The 23,510-nt window shown below is 42.5% G+C and overlaps 1 protein-coding gene across 1 annotated transcript in view; it reads right to left on the bottom strand.

The window, feature by feature from the left end:
• Positions 1 to 23,510, bottom strand: part of LOC140065867 (uncharacterized) — a 181,947-nt gene that overhangs the window by 15,407 nt on the left and 143,030 nt on the right. The window contains exons 11-12 of the mRNA XM_072113427.1: positions 8,473 to 8,610; positions 4,688 to 4,835 (exon numbers count right to left, since the gene is read on the bottom strand). Coding sequence (XP_071969528.1) covers positions 4,688 to 4,835; positions 8,473 to 8,610 — 286 coding nt within the window. The remainder of the gene's footprint in view (positions 1 to 4,687; positions 4,836 to 8,472; positions 8,611 to 23,510) is intronic.

The following is a 23,510-nucleotide window of genomic DNA, read 5'->3' on the forward strand; positions in this document are numbered from 1 at the left end:
TACTGATGTCTTGCTGGAGAAGCAAGCAGAGATCCTCCCTCTGCATTGTCCCTTCAATTCCCTTATAGGCCATGTCAGACTACATTAAGGAGAATTTACAGAAGGGATTTATCAGCAAGTCTTCTTCTCCTGTCAGTGCTGGTTTCTCAAATAAGACGGTTCTCTCTGCTCCTGATCTTGGAACTCTTTGACCACCTTCCTGGAGCCAAGATCATTACTAAATTGGACCTTCGTGGGGCATATAATCCACATCAGTGATGGTGATGAGAGGAAGACTGCCTTTAACACTCGGGATGGCCACTTCAAGTATATGGTCATTCCCTTTCGACTGTGCAATTCTCCTGCAGTAGTTCAAGAATTTGTCAACAACATCTTTAGAGATTTACTTTACAATTGTGTTCTCGGCAAGTTCTCAGGCGACTAAGGGCTAATCACCTATATGCCAAACTCGAGAAGTGCCAGTTCCACCAGAAGTTACATTATTCCTCAGATACATCATCTGTGACAAGGCACTACAGATCGATCCTGACAAGCGGTGCTTCAGTGGCCTCATCCAGTAGGACTTTGTGCTATCCAAAGTTTACCGGGCTTCGCTAACTACTACCGGCAGGTTATCCCACAATTCTCCTCCCTCGTGTCTCCATTGTGGCACTGACAAGGAAAAATGCCAATCCTAAACTGTGACCTTTAGCGGCTGAACAAGCTTTCTCCAAGTCTGTCTTGCCGCTGCTCCTGTTTTGACCCAGCCCGATACTGAGAAACTGTTCCTGCTTGAGGTCAACTCCTCTTTGGTTGGTACTGGAGCTGTTCTTACCCAGAAAGGGCCAAAATGTCGAACCGTCACACGTGGCTTCTTCTCTGAGACCTTTTCAGCTGCACAGAGGAACTACTCTATTGGCAATCGGGAGCTCCTGGCCATAAACCTTGCCTTGGAAGAGTGGCGTTATTTTCTGGAGGGAGCTCGTTATCCAGTCAGTATCTATAATGATCACAAGAACCTCCTGTACCTCCTGCACAGTGTCACAATCCATGACAAGCTCGTTACTCCCTCTTCTTCTCCCACTTTAATTTCCTAATAGATTTCCGTCCTGTGGAGAAGAATGTTAAGGCCATTGCCCTCTCTCTTGCCTGAGATGTCATTGGGGAAGATCCACCATTGGACATTGTTCCACCTGAATGCCATGTTAATGCTACTCCTGTAGAGCTGCGTCAGCTTCCTCCTGGCAAGACCTGTCTCTGTCCAGCTATTCGGAAGAGGATACTGACTTGGGGACATTGCTCTTGTGTGGTTGGGAACCCTGGGGTGAAACGCTCTGTCGCCCTCATTTCCCGTTTCTACTGGTGGCCAGATCTGGTCAAGGATGTATGGGATTTTGTAGACTGCACTTCCTGTGCCTTAAACAAGCCATCTGGTCTTAAACCAGCTGATCTTATTCTGTCAGTACTGATACCCAGCTGCCCATGGACTCACGTGGCTATGGACTTTATCACAGATCTTCCAATTCCCTTGGGTAATAATGTCATCTGGGTAGTAACTGACTGGTTCTCCAAGATGTCCCACTTTTTTCCCCTGCCAGCTCCACGTTTTGATATCCTGTTCTTCCTCGATATCTTCTTGCTTTATGGACTTCTCCAGCACATCATTTCTGACTGCGGAGTGCAGTTTATTTCCAAGCTTTGGCAATCTCTGGGCAGTCAACTGAAACTGGACTTTTCCTCTGCATATCTCCGCCATTTTGTCTTCGCTCAAGAGGATTACTGTTGCCATTGGGGGAATTTTCCTTTTGGACTCTGCTGGCTCCGTTCCCTTTTTCATTGTTTATGCACAACATCATTGTTCACTTCTCCCTCTTTCTGCTTGCTCTGATATTCCTGCTGTGGAAGAATTTCAGATCCATCTGGGAGCAAAAGAGTCGGTTTCTACTCCAAGGCCCAGGCTGGCAAGAAACGCAGGTCTCCTACAGCCTTCCCTTCAGGTGATAATACTGGCTGTGTTCCAGATATGTCTAGCTAGTTCCACCATGGGACATGAACATCTGATTGCTTGTTCATTATAATACCCTGCAATACTTATGTAGCTGTGTAAGCCGATGCCCATGCAAAGTCTGACATTGTGTCTTTAAGATGACGTCAGAGATGCCACCTAACAGGCACTACCGGCAGACAGCCCTGGGGTCCTGCTTGGCTGCCATAGGAACAATCGGCGCCCCCGATGTTGGTGTGGGGTGGGTACGTGGGGTAAAGCAGGAAGGGGTTAAAATGTCCTTTTACTGCCTATCTCCATGTTTAGTTGTCTGAAACTTTACTCAATTTCAACATTTTTGCACAGTTTTAGGTTTTGAGGTTTCAGCGGATTCCCTGTGCAAAATCATCGCAAAAAGGCAGAAATTGAGCAGATGTTAAACATACGTGTGACTGGTGCAGTCTATTCGCACACAGCTGATACTCACAATAAATCAGACTATTGGAAACCCACCAGTCTTACACAAAGACATCGGCAAAAAATCCTTGCCTAAAGATAAATCTCCCCCTATGTGTTAGACTGGGGGGTGTACTGAAAGTCTGATTTATAGTCCGGTGTATGTGGAGTGTTAAATGTCTTCTGATGTGAGTATCAGCTGTGTGTGCTGTGTATGAATATATTGCACCAGTCACACATATGTTAAACATCAGCTCAACTTCTGCCTTTTTGCAATGTTTTTGCACAGGAAATTCACTGAAACTTCAAAACCTAAAATTGCGCAAAAGCATTGAAATTGAGCAAGTTTGAGATAAGGCAAACTGTATTGGTGTTTTCGGGATAAACCTTATCCTGATCAGGAGTAGGATTTATGCCGGAATGTGTTGATCTTGTTGATCAATGTTTTTACCCGATGTATTGCTGGAACACCAATAAAGTTGACCATAAAAAGGACAGAGGACATCATGCTGGATTTTCTATTTCTTCATGCTTCACCATTTAGCAGTATGAGCACAGTCCATTGGCCGAACAATGAGGGGTAAAAGAGCGGATACTTATTGTGTATCTATGAGGTCAGCTGACGCTACACCTGGAGCTTCCATGTTCTCAGGGAAAGAGACCGTCACCTACACAACATGTCTATCCTGCTAAAAGGGCAACTACTGATAACTACTCAATGGTTTACATAACTCTGGGCTGGGTGATCCTTGTTTATTTTCTTACCTCAAGTTGAATTTGCATTAATACAACTATCCTGAAATCTCTTGTAGCCTGTAATGGACTATATTGATGATGTACAAGAAATATAGATAATATTTGCTTAATTTTCTCAAGTTTTCCAGGAGATCAGTTCCTCACTGGTTTGCGCTACCATTAACACATAAGTATACCTATATATCTACCTATATCAGTGTATTGTATAAAGTACCTATATCAATTGAAGAGTCCATTGAGTTGGGGTATGTATATTTTTGAAGATGTGTTTTGTTTGACCTTTGGTTTTGCTGTGCATTGTCTAGTGATGTGTCTTAATTGTTTTTTGTTTATTTGTAGAATTGTGTTGGATGTTTTCTTTTTTTGTAAAAGATGCCATTCAGCTGCAAAAGATAGAATCCACCAGGGAAATTGCATTAGAAAACGTTCTCTTTTTTGGGCCTATTGAACCAGAATGTCCCCTTGTGATTCTCATGTTGTAATTATGAAATTATTATTTTCAGGAACAGGAATTATTACATATTAAGTATAGTAAAGGTTGTGAATTTGCATAGACAATGGTAATCTATTTCGGAGATTGCCACTAAGGATACATAGGGGAACATTAATCATAGTTTTTAGAATGTTTTTGATGTTTCTTGGCACAAAAATCTGGCACTGTTAGTTAATTTGGCAAATTTTTGCAGCATTTTCTGGCGCACGGCAAAGTCCGGCACTTAGTGGTTTTGAGTCCCTGCACCTTATCTGACATAGTGAGCGGCTGCTATACAGATGTTTGCACGGGATCTATCACTAATTTTGCATCTAAAAAGTTGCAAGAAAGGCACAAAAATGCACCTACTCCGAGCAGCTGCACTTAAAAAAAAACCTTCACTTTTCATTACTAAAAACAAAGGTTTTCGCTTCCCAAATGAAAAATTATCTGTATGCAACATAAAAAATACTTCACCCTAGTTTTAAAATGTAAAATTTCTGCAGTAAGGACTTCATCATTTTCTACGGGATCATCTCTTGTACATTATAATAAAAAAGGCAAAGACTCATTTGAGCAAGGATTTTTTTTTTTTTTTACATCTCTGTAACTTTTAGTCCCTTCAGTTACATCACAATGCGGTGCGGACATTGCACAAGCTGAGACTTTATGTGCAGAGATGAAGCCCTGAACGTTCTGTCCACTTTTTTCAATCTTGTTCCATTATTAGTCTCAAATAAGATGGACTTTGTAGGTTAAAATTATAGACAAATTTGGCGCAAAATTAGGCGCAAATGAATCGGACGTGTGACAATTCAAAAACGCATTTACTAAGGCAGAACTAGATCCATCATAAATCACAGGCCAAAAAAAAAAGAAGCTAAAATAGGCGAACCTGAGACCCACTGTGATTAATGTTCCCCCCATAGGTCGCTGACAAAGTTAAACTTTGTATTACATTTTCCTATGAAGGAAAGTTCCTCATTAATTATTTTCATGCTTTAAAATGATTTATTTGGTCGAAAACAGGTTGGACTCACTTTGTGAGATGTTTATTGATTTAACGACTTCAAAAAACCAGCGTCCGGGAAAGTTGACATTACTGGTGGAGGAAATATTGATCATATCCGGTGTCATGGAGCCGGGGATTGTGTAATAGATGGTGCCATTAGCATCGTTATACCCAGCCTGAAAAAAATAGAGAGAAATATGATAATTTAGCAGCCAACATTAAAGGACAACTGTAAAGTTGTTTTTATCCACAAATCAATAAATCTTGGGATGTAGAACAACTTTGCCTATTATCTCCGATATCCAGCAGTTTCTTTGCTATAACACTCAGTTTATCTCAGTGCTGAAGTAGCTCCTTCCTCTGCCTGTGCTGACAAGCCCTGGAGTACTTCTGATAAACAAATCCACAAATCTATTGTGTCACAAGAGGGGGGGCTCATGCTTCCTCCTCACAGAGGAGGAGGTCATGTGACGGAGATATCTCTGTATATGTAGCAGTGCTGAGTGTGTACAGGGCTGTGGATACAGGTGTCTCCTACACAGAATAATGAGGTACAAGATCTCCCCTGTTTCCTATAAGTTCCTCCATTTCAGCCTTTGATTCTACATAACTTTCTCTGTCTCTCTCTTCACCTCATGCTACACCCCTCTCCCCCCTCTTACCTGGTGCCATAAGCTTTATGCAGAAAAGCTATTAACCTTTAGTGCTCACACAGAACAGGCTATACACTTCATGTAACAGATTTACTTATGATTTCTTCCACTTATTACATGTTTACTGCTCCTCCATGTGATGGAAGCTGCCAATATAGTCACCATATACATCCTGTATGTACTGTACATGTCCCCTGCTCCTCCATGTGATGGAAGCTACCAGGCTGTTACCATATACATCCTGTATGTCCTGTACTTGTCTCCTGCTCCTCCATGTGATGGAAGCTGTTGGCTGTCACCATATAGATTCTGTATCTGCACTGTGCAGTGTTCAATGGATTTACTTGTGGGAATCTAAATGGATTTAATGCTAAATTACTTTGAGAGAGAACACAAGGCATCATGGGATGTGTGGGAAAGCTAACTGGATTCAGCCTGAGAGCACAGACAGACAGATATTAGTCTCCGCCCACTTCACCTCTATTGAGAAAGATTTTTGTCAAACACATCCTGAACAGAAAATCCATAACTTTGGAAAAAAATAACGAGCAGCACAATATTGTTCTGTTTGTTTTTAAAGGGGGAATCACATATGAGAATTTGGTAAGAATAATTATAACTTTACACTTTAAAGGATGAAGTCAAAACAAACACTGAAAAATAATGTTATAGACACTTTTTTTCCTAGGCAGTTGTAGCTGTGTATTAAATTTGAAGCCTCGAGAAATATTTTGTGTAACCTGCTAATTTGGTATCTTTTACTCTACGTTTCCTATGATCTTAATAGATACACACTCCACGTTCTTTATGTTAGATGCTTGTAAAGGTGTAAAAAGTGGACAGCAGACATCAATTGTCTGCCTATAGGAGTCCCCAGTAGCCAAAATTCTGCGAGCCTCAATTAGCTCATAGTCAGGGGGCCCCCAGTATCTAATACTTGCTGAACATAAATACTGTGATGGGCTGGTCTGACACAGTACATGAATATACTTCAAAGAGCGGGAAAAATAAAATATAATGCAAAACACAAAGGGAATATTTTGTCTTTTTTAAAAGTTAAGTTAAATAATTCTCTGATTTTGCTATTAATGCTTTAAATTAGATCTTATTATTTGAATTAAATGTAACTATGTTAGCTCTCCTGGGTAATTGGGCTATGGGAGTTTGCTGGCTGGCTGACTATTGGCTATAAAGTTCAGGGTAACTATTGGCTCCAAAGGGCAGGGTGACTATTGTCTACAATGGGCAGGGTGACTATTGTCTACAAAGGGCAGAGTGACTATTGTCTACAAAGGGCAGAGTGACTATTGTCTACAAAGGGCAGGGTGACTATTGTCTACAAAGGGCAGGGTGACTATTGTCTACAAAGGGCAGAGTGACTATTGTCTACAAAGGGCAGGGTGACTATTGTCTACAAAGGGCAGGGCGACTATTGGCTATAAAAGGCAGGGTGGCTATTAGCTATAAAAGGCAGGGTGGCTATAAGCTATAAAGGGCAGGGTGGCTATTAGCTATAAAGGGCAGGGTGGCTATTAGCTATAAAGGGCAGGGTGACTATTGGCTATAAAGGGCAGGGTGGCTATTAACTATAAAGGGCAGGGTGACTATTGGCTATAAAGGGCAGGGTGGCTATTAGCTATAAAGGGCAGGGTGACTTTTGGCTATAAAGGGCAGGATGACTATTGGCTATAAAGGGCAGGGTGACTATTGGCTATAAAAGGTAGGGTGTCTATTAGCTATAAAAGGTAGGGTGACTATTGGCTATAAAAGGCAGGGTGTCTATTAGCTATAAAAGGTAGGGTGACTATTGGCTATAAAAGGCAGGGTGACTATTGGCTATAAAGGGCAGGGTGACTATTGGCTATAAAGGGCAGGGTGACTATTGGCTATAAAGGGCAGGGTGTCTATTAGCAATAAAAGGTAGGGTGACTATTGGCTATAAAAGGCAGGGTGACTATTGGCTATAAAGGGCAGGGTGACTATTGGCTATAAAGGGCAGGGTGTCTATTAGCTATAAAAGGCAGGATGACTATTGGCTATAAAAGGCAGGGTGACTATTAGCTATAAAGGGCAGGGTGACTATTGGCTATAAAGGGCAGGGTGACTATTGGCTATAAAGGGCAGGGTGACTATTGGCTATGAAGGGCAGGGTGACTATTGGCTATAAAAGGCAGGATGACTATTGGCTATAAAGGGCAGGGTGACTATTGGCTATAAAGGGCAGGGTGACTATTGGCTATAAAGGGCAGGGTGACTATTGGCTATAAAAGGCAGGGTGACTATTGGCTGGGCAGGGTGACCACAACTTACACATATTGTAAGTTTCTGAAAGTTTTTATGCCTTCCATAACGTAGTGGGAGAGTCTTGGTCAGAAGTATTATTTTGATGTGTGTATATCTATATATACATGATTAGGATGTATATACACAAACAAAAGTTAACCTTCCATATTGTCTGCTAAATAAGTGTCCTATCATCTTTACCCCAGTTGTTGCACAGTTATCCTGACCACAGAATAGGACATTACATGATGTTATTGAGGCACCAAATATCTCCTTTTTATATCTAACTTGACAACTGAAAAATTTGAGATGTCTGAACCACAAGATATTGCCCACATGCTATCACATGTAATTATTTCCACACATCATGTATCATTGTATCACATAGCTCCTTTGTGTATACCCCTCAGAAACTCCCATCATATGGACGTGTATTAATAAAGATTTTTGGGTAACTTCTTTGGACAAATGATGTCTGTGCCTTCCAACAGTAGGTTGGAAGAGAATTGCTTGAACCTTCGTATCTAGCTTTAAATGTTAAACCTTAAATGTATTTAATTCATATTTTATGTGATAGAAACAATATCATGTATTTGTGTTGTATAATAAAATTACGGGCAATTTTGAAAAATATCATAATTGTAAAAATTGTGACATGCCCATGTACTCAGCCCCCTGTACCCCAATATCCCTACATAAAGTGCCATAAGAAGTCACCTGTTTAGAACATATTGTTACTGCAAGTTAAAATAGTGAACAGATTCAAACATTTATTTAGAATAAATTGTGGGGTTCATGTTTCTGGCAACGTATATGGAAAACAGTAATCTTTTCTCTTTTTGATGTATAAAAAAACATTGTTTAATTATAATATTACCAGTGCTGCAGTTCCACCAAGTCCTGTATAACTGTCGCCCCCATCGTCTGTGCCGGTTGTCCACTGGATGTCCGCATAGTTATATAGAGTATAAGTAGAATTTCCATCTGTGATCAGCACGGCCTGAAATGTGTTCACCTAAAATGGAGAAATAACTGAAGGTCATGTTTTATAAAACAGAAACACTGGAGCTTATTTACTAAGGGTCCCGCAGACCCATTTCCGTCAGTTTTCTGACGTTTTCGGGGATCATGCCGCTGGGACAGGGATTTGGGAGGGGATTGTGTTGCACGCGGATTTTGGCGCATCGGCGCTGACTTTCGTGGGCCGTTGGGTGATCCGACTGATTCGGACAGTACACAGGATTTAACTTTAAAATTGTGTCACAAGCCATGCACTTACATGCACCACGAAAAAGTTGAACTCCGGAAGACCTGAGTGGGGAAGTGACACATGCAGGATATCGGGCGCACAATGTCAGTGAATCACGGCAGACTGCAGGATCGTGGGACACTCCGGATCGGGGAATGTGCAGGACCAGGTAAGTAAATGTGCCCCACTGTGTACATTTAGATTTCAGAGTCATCCTCTACCGATAAGGTTTTGGCAGAAGATCCACTACTGACTGTAGCTAGTTTGCATTCTGTCCTGCACTAAAGTGAACCGTTTTACTCCACTCCTGGCTTCTTTTTTTCCAAAATATTTTTGAGTTGAAGAGGTGGCATCAAATACATATTTTCCACTACATAGTTAAGACTCACATTTTGTTTCATACAACTCCATGTAACTATACATAGAATTTGTTCACAGGGGAGGATCAAAACATTAAGATAATGAAAAACATCAGGGCTACTTACACCCTACTCTACCAATATGACCCGTAAATCAAAATTTGTTTATTGTGGAGATGGCAAACTCCCAGTGTATCCTGGAAAATGCCTTCTCTGCATCCAAAGAGAGGAACAGAGAAGGCATCCAGGAGGTCTCCATCACTGACACCATTCTGCGAGTTCCATCTGAGGCCCGGCGTTCCCCAGGTAAAGCCTACTTGATCATTACTTGGTGTCATAAGGTGATGTAACGCATGGGATATTCCTACCCTACCCTGAGGAAGTTGCACAAGGTGACGGAACACGTGGGGTATTCCTACCCTCACATTATGATCTTTTCTGACCACTGACTTCTTGGTAACAATGTACCTTGTTATTTACCATTTCCTTAGATGTGCCAATAGTTTCTATCTATATTTATATTTATCTAATAATTTTTTGAGACTTTATGTGTACACAAGGAGACCAGGTTACCAGTTTATGATCATTCGTTGATATAAATTGTAAGTGCTATTTTTATGCTTGTACTATTTTGAGCATTATGAGGGCTTGGTACATTGGCTTATCAGGGTCTCTTACTTTTTGTACTTTTTAAATGTTTTGAACTTCTAGCCATTTGTGTAGTCTATGGATTCTATATTGAATAAAGGTTTTTGAGATTCTTTTGCCTATACACACCCTCTTGTCTTCTTTCTTTGAATAATTTGTATTTGGTGTGTTGGCTACCATTTATTGGGGTTGTGCAAATCAAATGTTTAAAGGTTGCATATCCAGTAGTCTAAGCGCATTGGCTTTGGCATAGAATTTCACGTTGCAATTTAGCAGTGAAACAGACCTATAGATATTGTCGGATTGTGGTTTGCCAGGCTTCGGTATGGTCACTGCCGTTGCTTGGAGCATCGTGGAGGCAAATTCACCCTGATCTTCTACTGTGTTAAAGACTCTTACTAGGTTTGGGAATAAAATGCTATTGAAGGATCGGTAGTATTCATTTGCTCGTCGGTCCAGTCCTGAGACTTTTTGCTTTTAGTTTTAAGCTCTTCCACTTTCTTAAGGATAGAGGGAGCAGTCATATTTTCTAGTTAGGAAACTGATAGGTTTGGGTGGATTTTTCCTAGGAACTCCTGTATTGCTTCTGAAGTGGGTTGGGGAGTAGTTGGTCTATCTTTCAAGTTGTATAAGTTACTATAAGAATCACTGAAACAGTTAGCTATGTCTTCTGGGTGGGTGATATGCCTAGAGGGGTCTTTTGGTCTTCTAGACAGATATTGTAGTCCTATTTGTTTTTGGTCTGTTTGCTATAAGTCTAGATGGCTTATTTTGGGAAAAGTAGTGTGTTGCTTTTATAAAGAAAATAAAGTCTTTTTTTCAGCTCACCGACATGGAGGAGGCCATATGGGGATCAGGCGCACGGAGCAGAGGAGTCGGGCCGTTCCGAGGCAATGTAGAGAAACAAACGTAAGTAAGCTCCAGCGAGGATCCAAAAAATATGGGAAGTCAAGAAAAATGTAGAAAAATCAAAAAAAAAAAAAAATGTGAGCATAAAAACTAACTTTTAATTCATGAGGTTAAAAACCATGTGCACATGGGAAAGAAGAAAGCCATTATGACTAAGGATTGACTTCCGAAACGCGTCATGGCTTTCTTCTTTCCCATGTGCACATGGTTTTTAACCTCATGAATTAAAAGTTAGTTTTTATGCTCAAATTTTTTTTTATTTTTTTTTCTACATTTTTCTTGACTTCCCATATATTTTGGATCCTCGCTGGAGCTTACTTACGTTTGTTGCTTTTATAGCCTGAGTTTTTTCTCATATTCACCCATCAGCAGCGACCTGACCTCTTGTTTAAGGGAAAAAAGTTTGTCATGTAGGGATGAATATGTCTTTTTTCGAAGCAGTTGCTCTGTATCGGCCAACTGTTTCATTGATTGGGTCAGGAGGGTTTCCTGTTTCCTGCGAACGGGCGTAGATTGTTCTTTCAAACAAGAGGTGGCATTTAACTTGTGGGGAATCCACAATGAAAATGTACTAACCTCCTGAGCATCATTGAAGGTGAAATAATCTTGTAAAACCACTTCTGTCACGGGTGCTCCTGCGACCCTCCTCTCGGGTCGCAGGCGCACCCGTGTGCCTCCCTGTGCCCCCTCAGCTGTGCGGCAGGCTCACTCACCAGTCCACGATCCAGCGATTTCTCCCATGCTTCATAGGGCGCACACACGCCAACACGTTGCTAAGTGGTGCTGGACACCTGGCAATCTAATATATAGCCACCCTCTTCCCTCATGCCCTGCCAGATTATTGTGCTTCCATGCCATTGAGAAAGCTGTGTCCCATACCTACTGCATTTTGACTGATTTTCCATGGTGACCCCGGTTCTGTTCCTGATCATGTCTCTCCGCTCCCTGCCCTGACCTTCTGCTCTGCGCCTGACGTTGAAGCTGCGCTGCCACAGACAATGTCGGACCTGTGGAGCAACCTGGTGGCACCACGCCGCAACAAGTCCAACCAGCTTTGCGGCGGGCGCTGGTGAAAACCGGGATACCACTTAGCTCACAGGTGTTGGCTTACTTAGAAGTCCGCGGTGCTTCACTACCCCTGAATCCTGACAAATTCAAATTCTTTCTTATAGGTAGTACGGCTCATTAGGAAGGTGCGATTGCCCCAAAGTGTAGGTGGGTGGGCGCAGAAGGATATTTGGATCTCTAGTGATATTATAGATATTGACCAAAGTAAACATTACATTATTGATCTCACATACCAGGGTGGCATATCTGCCCTAAACGTCGAGATACACCTCTAAGGCTCTGAATGCCACAGAATCTTTTATTGCTATTAAGACTCCAGCAGTCTTCTTGAGACCACTTGCAGTATAAACATGAGGGAAGTTTTTGTGGGATATTTTAGGGGGCTTTTGGTACATGAAGTAGGTATCTTGGGCAAATATAACATCTGCATGCGACAACAGGAAATCCTTCCATAAAGCATTCCTTCTGTATGGGGGATTTAGGCCTTTGGCATTTTAAGAGAATAGTTTAAGAGACATGCATATCACAAAATTATTGCTGTAAAAATATAACTGAACATTCTAAGTGGCATTGTTAAGGCTTTTAGTTGCACTTAGTTGTGCTTTTCATATATTTAGCGATTGGGATGCTGAAGTAGCTGGGAAAAAGGGACAAAAACAAACATACCCATTGGTTAAAACCTTTGGACAGAAAAGACAACCTTTATCTGGCAGAACTATGTTCTGCTTGATCACCTGCGGAAAGTCTGTCAGAGATCATGAGTGACTTCCATTTTCTTAGCTTAATTATCTCCAGGGTGGGTCTGACACTCTTGGCTTACTAGTTTTGGGCCCTGATGGGCAGAAGATTCCGGTTCTTTCGGGATTTGCATGCATAAAGAAAGAAGAAATGGTGTTCCATCTTGTGGCCATCAGAACATCTGCGGCTTGCCATTTTGCTGAACTAGGATTTTTGTCTGAAATCCCCACCTGTATCGTACTCCAGCTCAAAAGAGATGTTAGTGGGTGGGTGATATTGCTTACTGGCTTGTAGTGTAGCTTGAGATGGATCCGCATAAAGATGGATGTCCTCATAGGGAAAGGGAAGAATCTTCTGCTCACGAGATGCATTCATTAAAGCTTCTTTCACATGAAAAAAGTGCACTCAGATAAAAGAGTCTCTTGGCACCACCTCAGAAAGGGTCCTCGGTTTTGGTAGCCTATGCTCCCTGCTGTTACCACCTGGGAAAAAGTCTATGAGCGTCGAAGGCCCGATTTACATCTTCTCACCATCTTCTCTCTTGTGAATGATGTGTTGAGGCAGTCACGCATCGGCTCCCGTACACAGTGGGCCCACCATAAAAGCAGGGTATTTGCTGCATATTCCAGCAAACAAACACTGGTAACACCATGGTCGGTGCATTGTGATTAATGATGTGTAAGATCCCCATATACTGCTATACGGTATATGGTACGATCAATAATAGTAAAATAGTAGAAAATAGTGAAAAAAATTAAATAAAAATAAGTTTAATAAAATGTAATTAAAAAAAAACTAAAAATTCAAATCACTCCCCTTTTCCTAGAACTGATAAAAATAAATAGTAAGAAGCATAAACTTGTTAGGTATCGCCGTGTCCCAAAATGCCACTTTTTGGCAATTCAATAAAAAGTGATCAAAATGCCTTACAGTCTTTAAAATCGTAGCATTAAAAACTTCGTAAAAAGTCACCATAAATTACATCACCCACAGCTCCGTACATCAAGGTATGAAAAAATTATTAGCACCAGAAGATGGCAAAATGAAGAATTTTTTTTTTGGATGGGAGGTTTTAATTTTTGTAAATATATGAAAACATTGTAAAACCTATATACATTTTGTATCCCTGTGCATTTTTTCAGCAATTACATTGCATTTAGAACTTTTTCCCTGCTTCCCAGTACACAGCATGGAATTTTAAATAGGGTAACTATAAAGTGCAATTTCTTAGGCAGAATACGAGCCCTTACACAGCTCTGTACACATCATATGTCTTACCTTATTACTGTCTGATCCATGAAATGCAACTTGGTCCCATGTAGCCACAAACACCCACTGGGCCTGGAAGTTCTGATCCTGGGTGTAATTTCTAATGTCCGATGTTGCCCGAGCCAGAAGTCCTGTGTCCTGGCTTTGCCGATAATAGATGTTACCAGCTATTCTGTTGTCAACATCTGCCCAGAAAACAGCTAGGAATGGATTATTAAGTGATATTGGGAGCGGTTCTGGTGTCCATGATGGAATTGGGTCGCTGAATGACAATAATCCATTGTTATCCACCTGTTAATAAAAAAGCAGTAATGTCACACAACCTCCACTTACATGATTCTCTAAGGTCCACTGAGTTTCTAGGATCTATGGATTCTTTGAACAAATCCCTGTCACACTTACCTGACAGATTTAGAAAACTATTTGTTATAAGTATAGTAGGAATAATAAATGTGGTCAATACACACCTACAACCAAGAGCCTATATATCATATATACTCACATAAAGATATGAATATGTTTCACCAAACAGAGGAAGAGTTACAGAGAGATCTATACTTGGTGACCATCCATCTTCTAATAACGGACATAGAGCATCAAGACTTGGTCCATATGGGTAGAGAAGATCTGGTGGGAAAAATAAATTACTGACCAATAAGATTAAAGCTCTTTATGCTTTGTATGTTCCTAACTTAAAAGAAAGGTGGCCACAAAAATGTTTTGCTCATAAGCCACTTAATAAGAGGATATTGATCAGTTTGGTACTAAATGTAAGAAAGTCCATTTCTGCTCCTCATTATCTGTATTCTAGTACTAGTTGTAAGAAGATGAGTTGTTGATGACACGATCTTGTAGGACACGTAAGCAGGGCCGGATCATAGGGGGGGCTCCCGGGGCACGAGCCCCGGGGCCCCCACCACTTAGCCCTTTAAAGGGGCCCCCACCAAATGTGGGTGATTCGGGCGGTCGCACGACCACCTGAATCGCCAACAGTGTACTTGGCTTCGGGCTCCCCGGTCAATTCGCGCTGAGGTTCCTCACTTTCGTCTATGGCAGTGCAAGGGAACAATAAGTTCCCTGCTCTGCCATAGACGATTACATATAAACATAGGTGGCAGCCCCCTGCCGCTAGCGGCACAGTGGGTGACGTCTCAGCGTGTGATGTCACGGCGCCGCGACGACGGCGCCGCTTGTAGCAGGGCGCCGCCATCTTTATTTATAACCAACACCGAGAAGGAAGATGATGATGGCGCGCATTGGGGGAACGCTGGAAGGTGAGAACAATTTTATTTTGTCTATGACTGTATATAGTTAATCATAGGGTATTGTCTGTATATATTTATTATGGGGGGGAGGGTGTTGTATATAGTTGTTATAGGGGGATTGTATGTAGTTAGTTATTATAAGGAGTCAGTATTTAGTTATAGGGGTTATATATAATTTAAGGGGGTATATAGTTATTATAGGGGACTATATATAGTTAAAGGGGAGTATATAGTTATTATAGGGGATGTATAGTTATTATAGGAGGAATGTATACAGTTATAGGGGTGTATAGTTATTATAGGGGGACAGTATATAGCTATTATAGGGGTGTGTAGTTCTTATAGGGGGACTGTATATAGCTATAGGGGTGTATAGTCATTATATGGGGACTGTATATAGTTACAGGGGGACAGTATATAGGGGGAGCTGCATATAGTGATTGCTGGGGGAGCTGTATATAGTGATTGCTGGGAGAGCTGTATATAGTGATTGCTGGGGAGCTGTGTATACCGATTGCTGGGGGAGCTGTATACAGTGATTGCTGGGGGAACTGTATATAGTGATTGCTGGGGGAGCTGTATACAGTGATTGCTGTGGGAACTGTATATAGTGATTGCTGGGGGAGCTGTATACAGTGATTGCTGGGGGAACTGTATATAGTGATTGCTGGGGGAACTGTATATAGTGATTGCTGGGGGATCTGTATATAGTGATTACTGGGTTAGCTGTATACAGCGATTGCTGGGGGGCTGTATATAGTGATTGCTGGGGGAGCTGTATATAGTGATTGCTGGGGGGCTGTATATAGTGATTGCTGGGGGAGCTGTATATAGTGGTTATTGGGGGAGCTGTATATAGTGATTGCTGGGGGAGCTGTATATAGTGATTACTGGGGGAGCTGTATATAGTGATTGCTGGGGGAGCTGTATATAGTGATTGCTGGGGGAGCTGTATACAGCGGTTGCTGGGGGGGCTGTATATAGTGATTGCTGGGGGAACTGTATACAGTGATTGCTGGGGGAGCTGTATACAGTGATTGCTGGGGGAACTGTATATAGTGATTGCTGGGGGAACTGTATATAGTGATTGCTGGGGGAGCTGTATACAGTGATTGCTGGGGGAACTGTATATAGTGATTGCTGGGGGAACTGTATATAGTGATTGCTGGGGGATCTGTATATAGTGATTACTGGGTTAGCTGTATACAGCGATTGCTGGGGGGATGTATACAGAGGTTGCTGGGGGGCTGTATATAGTGATTGCTGTGGGAGCTGTATATAGTGATTACTGGGGGAGCTGTATATAGTGATTGCTGGGGGAGCTGTATATAGTGATTGCTGGGGGAGCTGTATACAGCGGTTGCTGGGGGGGCTGTATACAGCGGTTGCTGGGGGGCTGTATACAGCGGTTGCAGGGGGAGCTGGATACAACGGTTGCTGGGGAATAGTATGTAGTGATTGCTGTTCCCTGTCTGGACTACATTCGATGGGGGCCCCCACCAGGTTTTGCGCCCAGGGGCCCCCACCAACCTTGATCCGGCTCTGCACGTAAGAACTATTGGTTCAAATCCACCAATCTATATGGAATGCAAAGCAATGTATAGAAGCAAAGTAATAAGCAGAAAAACGGTGATGTTTACATACCATTGCTAGAAAGAGATGAAGTTGCCGACATTGGGAACGTTGTGCTCATACCTTAAAAATGAAGACGAATCACCTTTAATTATTTTAACAGAATGGGGATTTTTAGGATGTAGATACAAATAAGGTGTCAACTGTGAATTTAGCCAAAAGACACCATTTCCCTGTGCTGCTGTCTCTTCTGCAAATTGGAGAAACGTGAACTCCTGCATCATATATCAAAATTATGCACCAGATTTCAGTCCCCACCAGATTGATCAGCACTTTTCACAGTTTGTGATCAAAGACAAATGTGAATCCAACCTAATCTTGGTGCTGTTGATGATTATGTGCTTGCCAAGCTATTTCGTATATGTGTGTTAATAATTACCCGGTGTTGGTTTGTGATGTTTGCGGAATTTGTGGAAATTGTACCATCATCTGTGTTACCATACCTAACCTTTTCCTGCTAGAAAGGGTAGGTTTCTGGACCAACAGCAACCAGGTGCTCAACTGCCCAGTCAACGGACAGATTTGGAAAAAGAGAAAGCGGAGGAATAGAAGGAGCTTTGTTCTCAGCAGGGTGGCACCCAGCTCAACTCATGGGAATTAATGAAGCACGGCTGGGGGGATACAAAGGAGCAGGAGAAGTTGACAGCTCCCACCGAAGACAGGCTGTCCTTGCCTTTCGGAGCCTCCCACAACCCAATACATGTTCCATTGCAATGAAAGCCAAGTTTCCTGCATTGTCTACAATGACGATCACTGTTTGGCCACCCTGCTGGATCCCCAATGTAAAGATAACGTAACATCCTTGATTACAGGTTGAGAGAAAATGAGAGAATACAAGCACAAGGAGTGGAGGCGTTACTGGCGGAGTTCCCATCTGACATTGAGGGTACAGGGGCAGGATGAGGCAAAGGAGGAGGGTGTAGTCAACAAAGCAGCAGGGGCAACTGCACCATCTCAAAAGAGAGGTTTAGCTTGGTACAAAGTTGAACACCCTGTTATTTTATTTGCACCATCCACCAGTACAATGAACAGATATAGCCAGTAGTACCAGGAAGCAGACTGTGAGTCACCTGTCAACGGTAACTCAAATGTCCATGTGACATATGGTGGCTGAGTATCTGATGACACATCTCCTAGTAATGGGTGTCCTTACCATTCAATTTCTGGGTTGGTAAACTTGACACATACACAGATCTTGCCCCCTATACCTTAGAGGTGCTTGTCTACACTGCGGCAAGTGTCCTATACAAACTTGTGTTCAGCACTACTTTGGGTATTTTCAATGACAAGAGGATCCATCGATACACAGCCAACATGGGCATTCTTACATTTATTAAGATGTACAAGGCATGGATTTCTGATTTCTTTTCACTGACAAACAAAACTTTTATGATCTGCGTATCAGTGTGCGCTATTTAGACAACTAAACTTTTCTGATACACATATTACTGTGGGCTATTCACTGTGATGAGCACTTTTAAAATCCACATATTAATACGTGCTATTCAATGATGGGAGCAACTTTATAATCAAGTACGTTGGATGATGATGTTTTATGAATTTTCTAGAGCTGAATACTATACAGAGACAGGAGCCTTCAAGATCTTGATGAATAATGCAGTAGATGCTAATAATCATGTCTGTTTTTTGCTAGTATTGCTGTATAATCCTGCATAATCAGTAAGAATATCCCTGCCATGCACTATAGCACCCTGATACAATTCTTTAGAGTGCCAGTATGAGGGAAATTATTTTAGATTCCCATCTGTCATTAATAACTGGAGCCTTTTCTTTACATATGACAAGGGTAATTGATGATTTTTCAGAAGTCCCTGCCTAGCTGACTGATCCTGTCATGTGCAGAAAACTCTTCTTAGCTTCTTTATCTGATTTGTGAAATAGTGCCTGGACATGTGACTGCTCGTATACTGCAGGGTCACTTGTCCAGCCTGGCCAATCACAGGCATATTTACAGTTAACATGCCTGTGGTTGCTAAGGGGCTGGAAGCTGCTTGATTGGTTGCTTGATTAAACAGGTCTATTTCAGGTACTCAGGTGCGAGGCCCAAGACCCAGATTCAGTCCATCCAATGAATTCCATTTTGGATGGAATCTTTGAATGCTGCCAGTTTTCTCTTCTGATGTATATAGCAGCACATTCTAAGTGAGCAAAAAGATTGGGTGCTATCTTTGATCCTTGTCCAACAACAAGTATGTTTAAAATTCATAAAAAGGCAGCGCTCCTATATGAAGAGAAAAAGTAGAGTTTTTTTTATCATACCTCATGTACAACGTTTCAGCTATACAAGCTTTTTTCAAGCATATGGGGCACTCTATATAATTTTATTTTGTGCAAAAGAATGAAATATTACATATAGACCACCCACTGTCATACATTGAAAGACTAGGGCTGTGTGTACTTTCCATGCATGTAATATATTAGGGGATCAAAGAAGGAAAACATTCACGCTCACTATGTTCATTAAACTATTCCTCTCTATTCCAAAAAATAAAAACTTGATTGGAAAGACTTTTCACCCTGAATAGATCTGCTGAAGATAAGTTCCGCAAATCTGTTATATCCCCTGAGGACAATCCCATTGCTTTTCAAAAGTTAGGATGTAGCACACTTACATTCATAGGTGTAATGAATTTCCATCACTTACATTATTATAACCTCGTTTGCATAGGACATCTCAACCAAGATTGGGTAAATAACACAAACTATTAGAGATAAGCGAGCACTAAAATGCTCGGGTGCTCGTTATTCGAGGCGAACTTTTCCTGATGCTCGAGTGCTCGTCTCGAATAACGAACCCCATTGAAGTCAATGGGAGACTCAAGCATTTTTCAAACGGACCATGTTTCGGGAATAAAATGTGTTATTTAATTGAAAAAGAATGTCTTCTGATAAGTGATCAGATGTATGCAAACATCTGCAATCTATTCTTCAGTGTTCTGCGCGTATATTATCTCCCGACAAGTTAGCAGATGTGAAGAACAGTGAAGAATAGAATAAAAACAGTGAACACAGGATCATTTAAGTGAAAAACACAGTGAAAAACACAGTGAAGAATAGATTGCAGATGTTCGGCACATCTGCTTACTTGTCGGGATCCGTGCTGCTGCTCCCCGGTGTCTCCGTGCTGCTGCTCCCCGGTGTCTCCGTTCTGCCCCTGCCCCAGTGTCTCCGTTCTGCCCCTGCCCCAGTGTCTCCGTTCTGCCCCAGTGTCTCCGTTCTGCCCCAGTGTCTCCGTTCTGCCCCAGTGTCTCCGTTCTGCCCCAGTGTCTCCGTTCTGCCCCAGTGTCTCCGTGCTGCCCCAGTGTCTCCGTGCTGCCCCAGTGTCTCCGTGCTGCCCCAGTGTCTCCGTGCTGCCCCAGTGCCTCCGTTCTGCCCCAGTGCCTCCGTTCTGCCCCGATGTCTCCGTGCTGCTCCAGTGTCTCCGTGCTGCTCCAGTGTCTCCGTTCTGCCCCAGTGTCTCCGTGCTGCCCCAGTGTCTCCGTGCTGCTCCAGTGTCTCCGTGCTGCCCCAGTGTCTCCGTGCTGCCCCAGTGTCTCCGTGCTGCCCCAGTGTCTCCGTGCTGCCCCAGTGTCTCCGTGCTGCCCCAGTGTCTCCGTGCTGCCCCAGTGTCTCCGTGCTGCCCCAGTGTCTCCGTTCTGCCCCTGCCCGATGTCTCCGTGCTGCCCGCTGTCTCCGTGCTGCCCCAGTGTCTCTGTTCTGCCCCTGCCCCGATGTCTCCGTGCTGCCCCAGTGTCTCCGTGCTGCCCCAGTGTCTCCGTTCTGCCCCTGCCCAATGTCTCTGTGCTGCCCCTGCCCAATGTCTCCGTGCTGCCCCCAGTGTCTCCGTGCTGCCCCAGTGTCTCTGTGCTGCCCCAGTGTCTCCGTGCTGCCCCAGTGTCTCCGTGCTGCCCCAGTGTCTCCGTGCTGCTCCAGTGTCTCCGTGCTGCTCCAGTGTCTCCGTGTAGCCCCAGTGTCTCCGTGCTGCCCCCAGTGTCTCCGTGCTGCCCCCAGTGTCTCCGTGCTGCCCCCAGTGTCTCCGTGCTGCCCCCAGTGTCCCTGCCCCTGTTCCCCGGTGTCTCCGTGCTGCTGTTCCCCGGTGTCTCTGTGCTGCTCCCTGGTGTCTCTGTGCTGCTCCCCGTGTTCTTCAATGTGTTCTTCACACATATATTTTGTTCTTCACATACTATTTTGTTCCGACAAGTAAGCAGATGTGCTGAACATCTGTAATCTATTCTTCACTGTGTTTTTCACTGTGTTTTTCACTTAAATGATCCTGTGTTCACTGTGTTCACTGTTTTTATTCTATTCTTCATTGTTCTTCACTTTTTTTTTTTAATAAATGCTCGATCTCGAGCAGGGGAAATACTCGTCCGAGCAACGAGTCGTTTCGAGTACCTTAATACTCGAACGAGCATCAAGCTCGGACGAGTATACTCGCTCATCTCTACAAACTATTACTCCAACTTATCCCTAAAACGTGATGGTGGAACCATATGATCTTGAAGCTCTTTTCCACAGCCCATTTTCCAAACTCCCCAGAGTAAATAACAATAGGTCTTACTACCGGACACAACAATTGCCTGGAAGGTGCTTAGGTAAGAATACAAATTGCTATTTAACCTTTCAAAGCATGCGCCACTCCGACATCATGAGTGTAAACCAGAAATTACCAGTAGAATTTATACCATGAGGAAGCAAAATGGGATCGCCCCGGTCAGGCACATTTTACACCCGATAGAGGATTGATGGAAGAGATTATCCTGGAGTTCAACCTCACCCAAACCGGCAGTTTCCATATATGCAACTACAATCCTTCTGTAGAAGAAGACTACAAAAACTGGCGGGCGAGACAAGACAATGGCTAACATTTACGTGTCTGCGCCGGTTTTCTATCTGACTTTGCACTGAAAAGAACATGCAAACTGCTTTAACATTCTTTTTATAAAGCATCTGTACCAGTTTTGTGTTGGATGCTCCACAAAATTCTGCACAGAAAGGAACGTTACAGTGCAGAGACGGACCGTCCACTACATTTATTACTGCGACTCAACAGAGTTGTCTTGGATGCTTGCAGGATCTTAAAGGTGGCAAAAAAAATATATTAGTCTGGTGCCCCCTGCACACTCCACAGGCAAACTGCACTTGATAAACATGGCTCAATATATTTGTCATACGTCAATGCAGCTGCATACATCAAGAGGTTTCCAGCGGTGCAGAGAATTTTACGACCCACATCGGCCCACTCCCCTGCCAGCCGAGCCCCTCTTAATGAAAGGAAAAATAATTGCAAGTGCTAGCGATAAGCTATCATTTGCACTTATGGAAGGCTTTCTACAATACTTTTGTGGCATAGAAGTCGTGATAAATACTCCCCGATATAGGATAATACTGACCTGACATACATATCAGAATGGAAATTGAAGAAAAAAAATGTAACAGAACAAATCCACAAGGGTGGTCCTTGACTAGTAAGTATATCATAAATGAGAAATGGAGAGAGACACATTATAAACAGATGAATCTACATCAGATTGTAGACCCGAACTCTCCTCATGCATCAGGCCTGAATGGCTAGAGAATCCCTGTAGCTACTTTGAGAAAGTTAACAGTGAATGACTTACCCAGAAAAAGAAGTATCACAAGGTCCATCATTGTCCAATATGACTGAGACCGCTATGTATAGATCATATCTTATTCTAGGAAAGAAAAAAAGAAACAGTTGTTATTATCAATATTTACTATTCTTACTTGTTCAATGATTTGTATTTACTTTCCAATACAAGTGGTCCCCAACTTAAAGACACCTGACTTACAGACGACCTCTAGTTACAAATGGACTTTTCATCCAACTGTGACCTCTGGTGAAGCTCTCTGGATGCTTTACTTTAGTCCCAGGCTGCAATGATTAGCCAGCCTCCAGTATATAGCCAGCCCCTGACCCAGTATATAGCTACCCAGCCAATGTCCCAAGTATATAGGTGTCTGTAATTAAGTTTAATTTGTGATTTGTGTTCCCATGACAGCAAGAAAATTGAAAATCCAATTGTCACTGGGGCAAAAAAAGGTTTTGAGCTACAATTATAAAATATACCTGTTCTGACTTGAGTACGTCCATACAACTTAATGACCTATCTTGTTTGTAGCTTGGGGACTGCCTGTTCTTTAATTTTTATGTGACTAAACCTTTAATGTTATTATCCATAAAACTTTTGGATATTCTGGAAAAGAAAAATCAGTGAGTAATGTTAAAGGGAATCTACCACCAATCTGATAAACCCGGGGCACTTACACAAAGATCCAGGATCCGTGACTGTGATGATCTTCTTAGTTTTGTTATCATTGGTCTCCTTCCTTTTAAAATCAACTTTTAATATTATGATAATGAACCAGAAGGGCTATGGACATATTATATATATTATAGTATACCATCGTGTTCTGGATTCACAAGCTGCTGTAACACTGCAGCAGCAGATCCCTGTCTCCCCCTCCCCCCTGCTCTTAAGAATCTAACAGCCTGTGCATGGAGGGGCTCTGATAACAGACAGAGAGCCCTTATGGCTTATTAGCATTACTTCATTACTTAAAAAGTGTTTTAGTTTCAACAAGGTTTTTTTTTTTTTTTTTTTTTTTAAATAGGAAAATGCACTACACTAGGACAAGGCGCAAGGTGTACCCCACGCAGGGGGATTAGTAATGAAAACAGAATTTTTTTGATACATAGCCAGCTTTTGTATCGTTCAAAACAATAAAACAAAGTTGAACCAGGGTGGGAAAGGGG

This window comes from Engystomops pustulosus, chromosome 6 (genome assembly GCF_040894005.1).
Source record: "Engystomops pustulosus chromosome 6, aEngPut4.maternal, whole genome shotgun sequence".
Classification (NCBI taxonomy): Eukaryota; Metazoa; Chordata; class Amphibia; order Anura; family Leptodactylidae; genus Engystomops; species Engystomops pustulosus.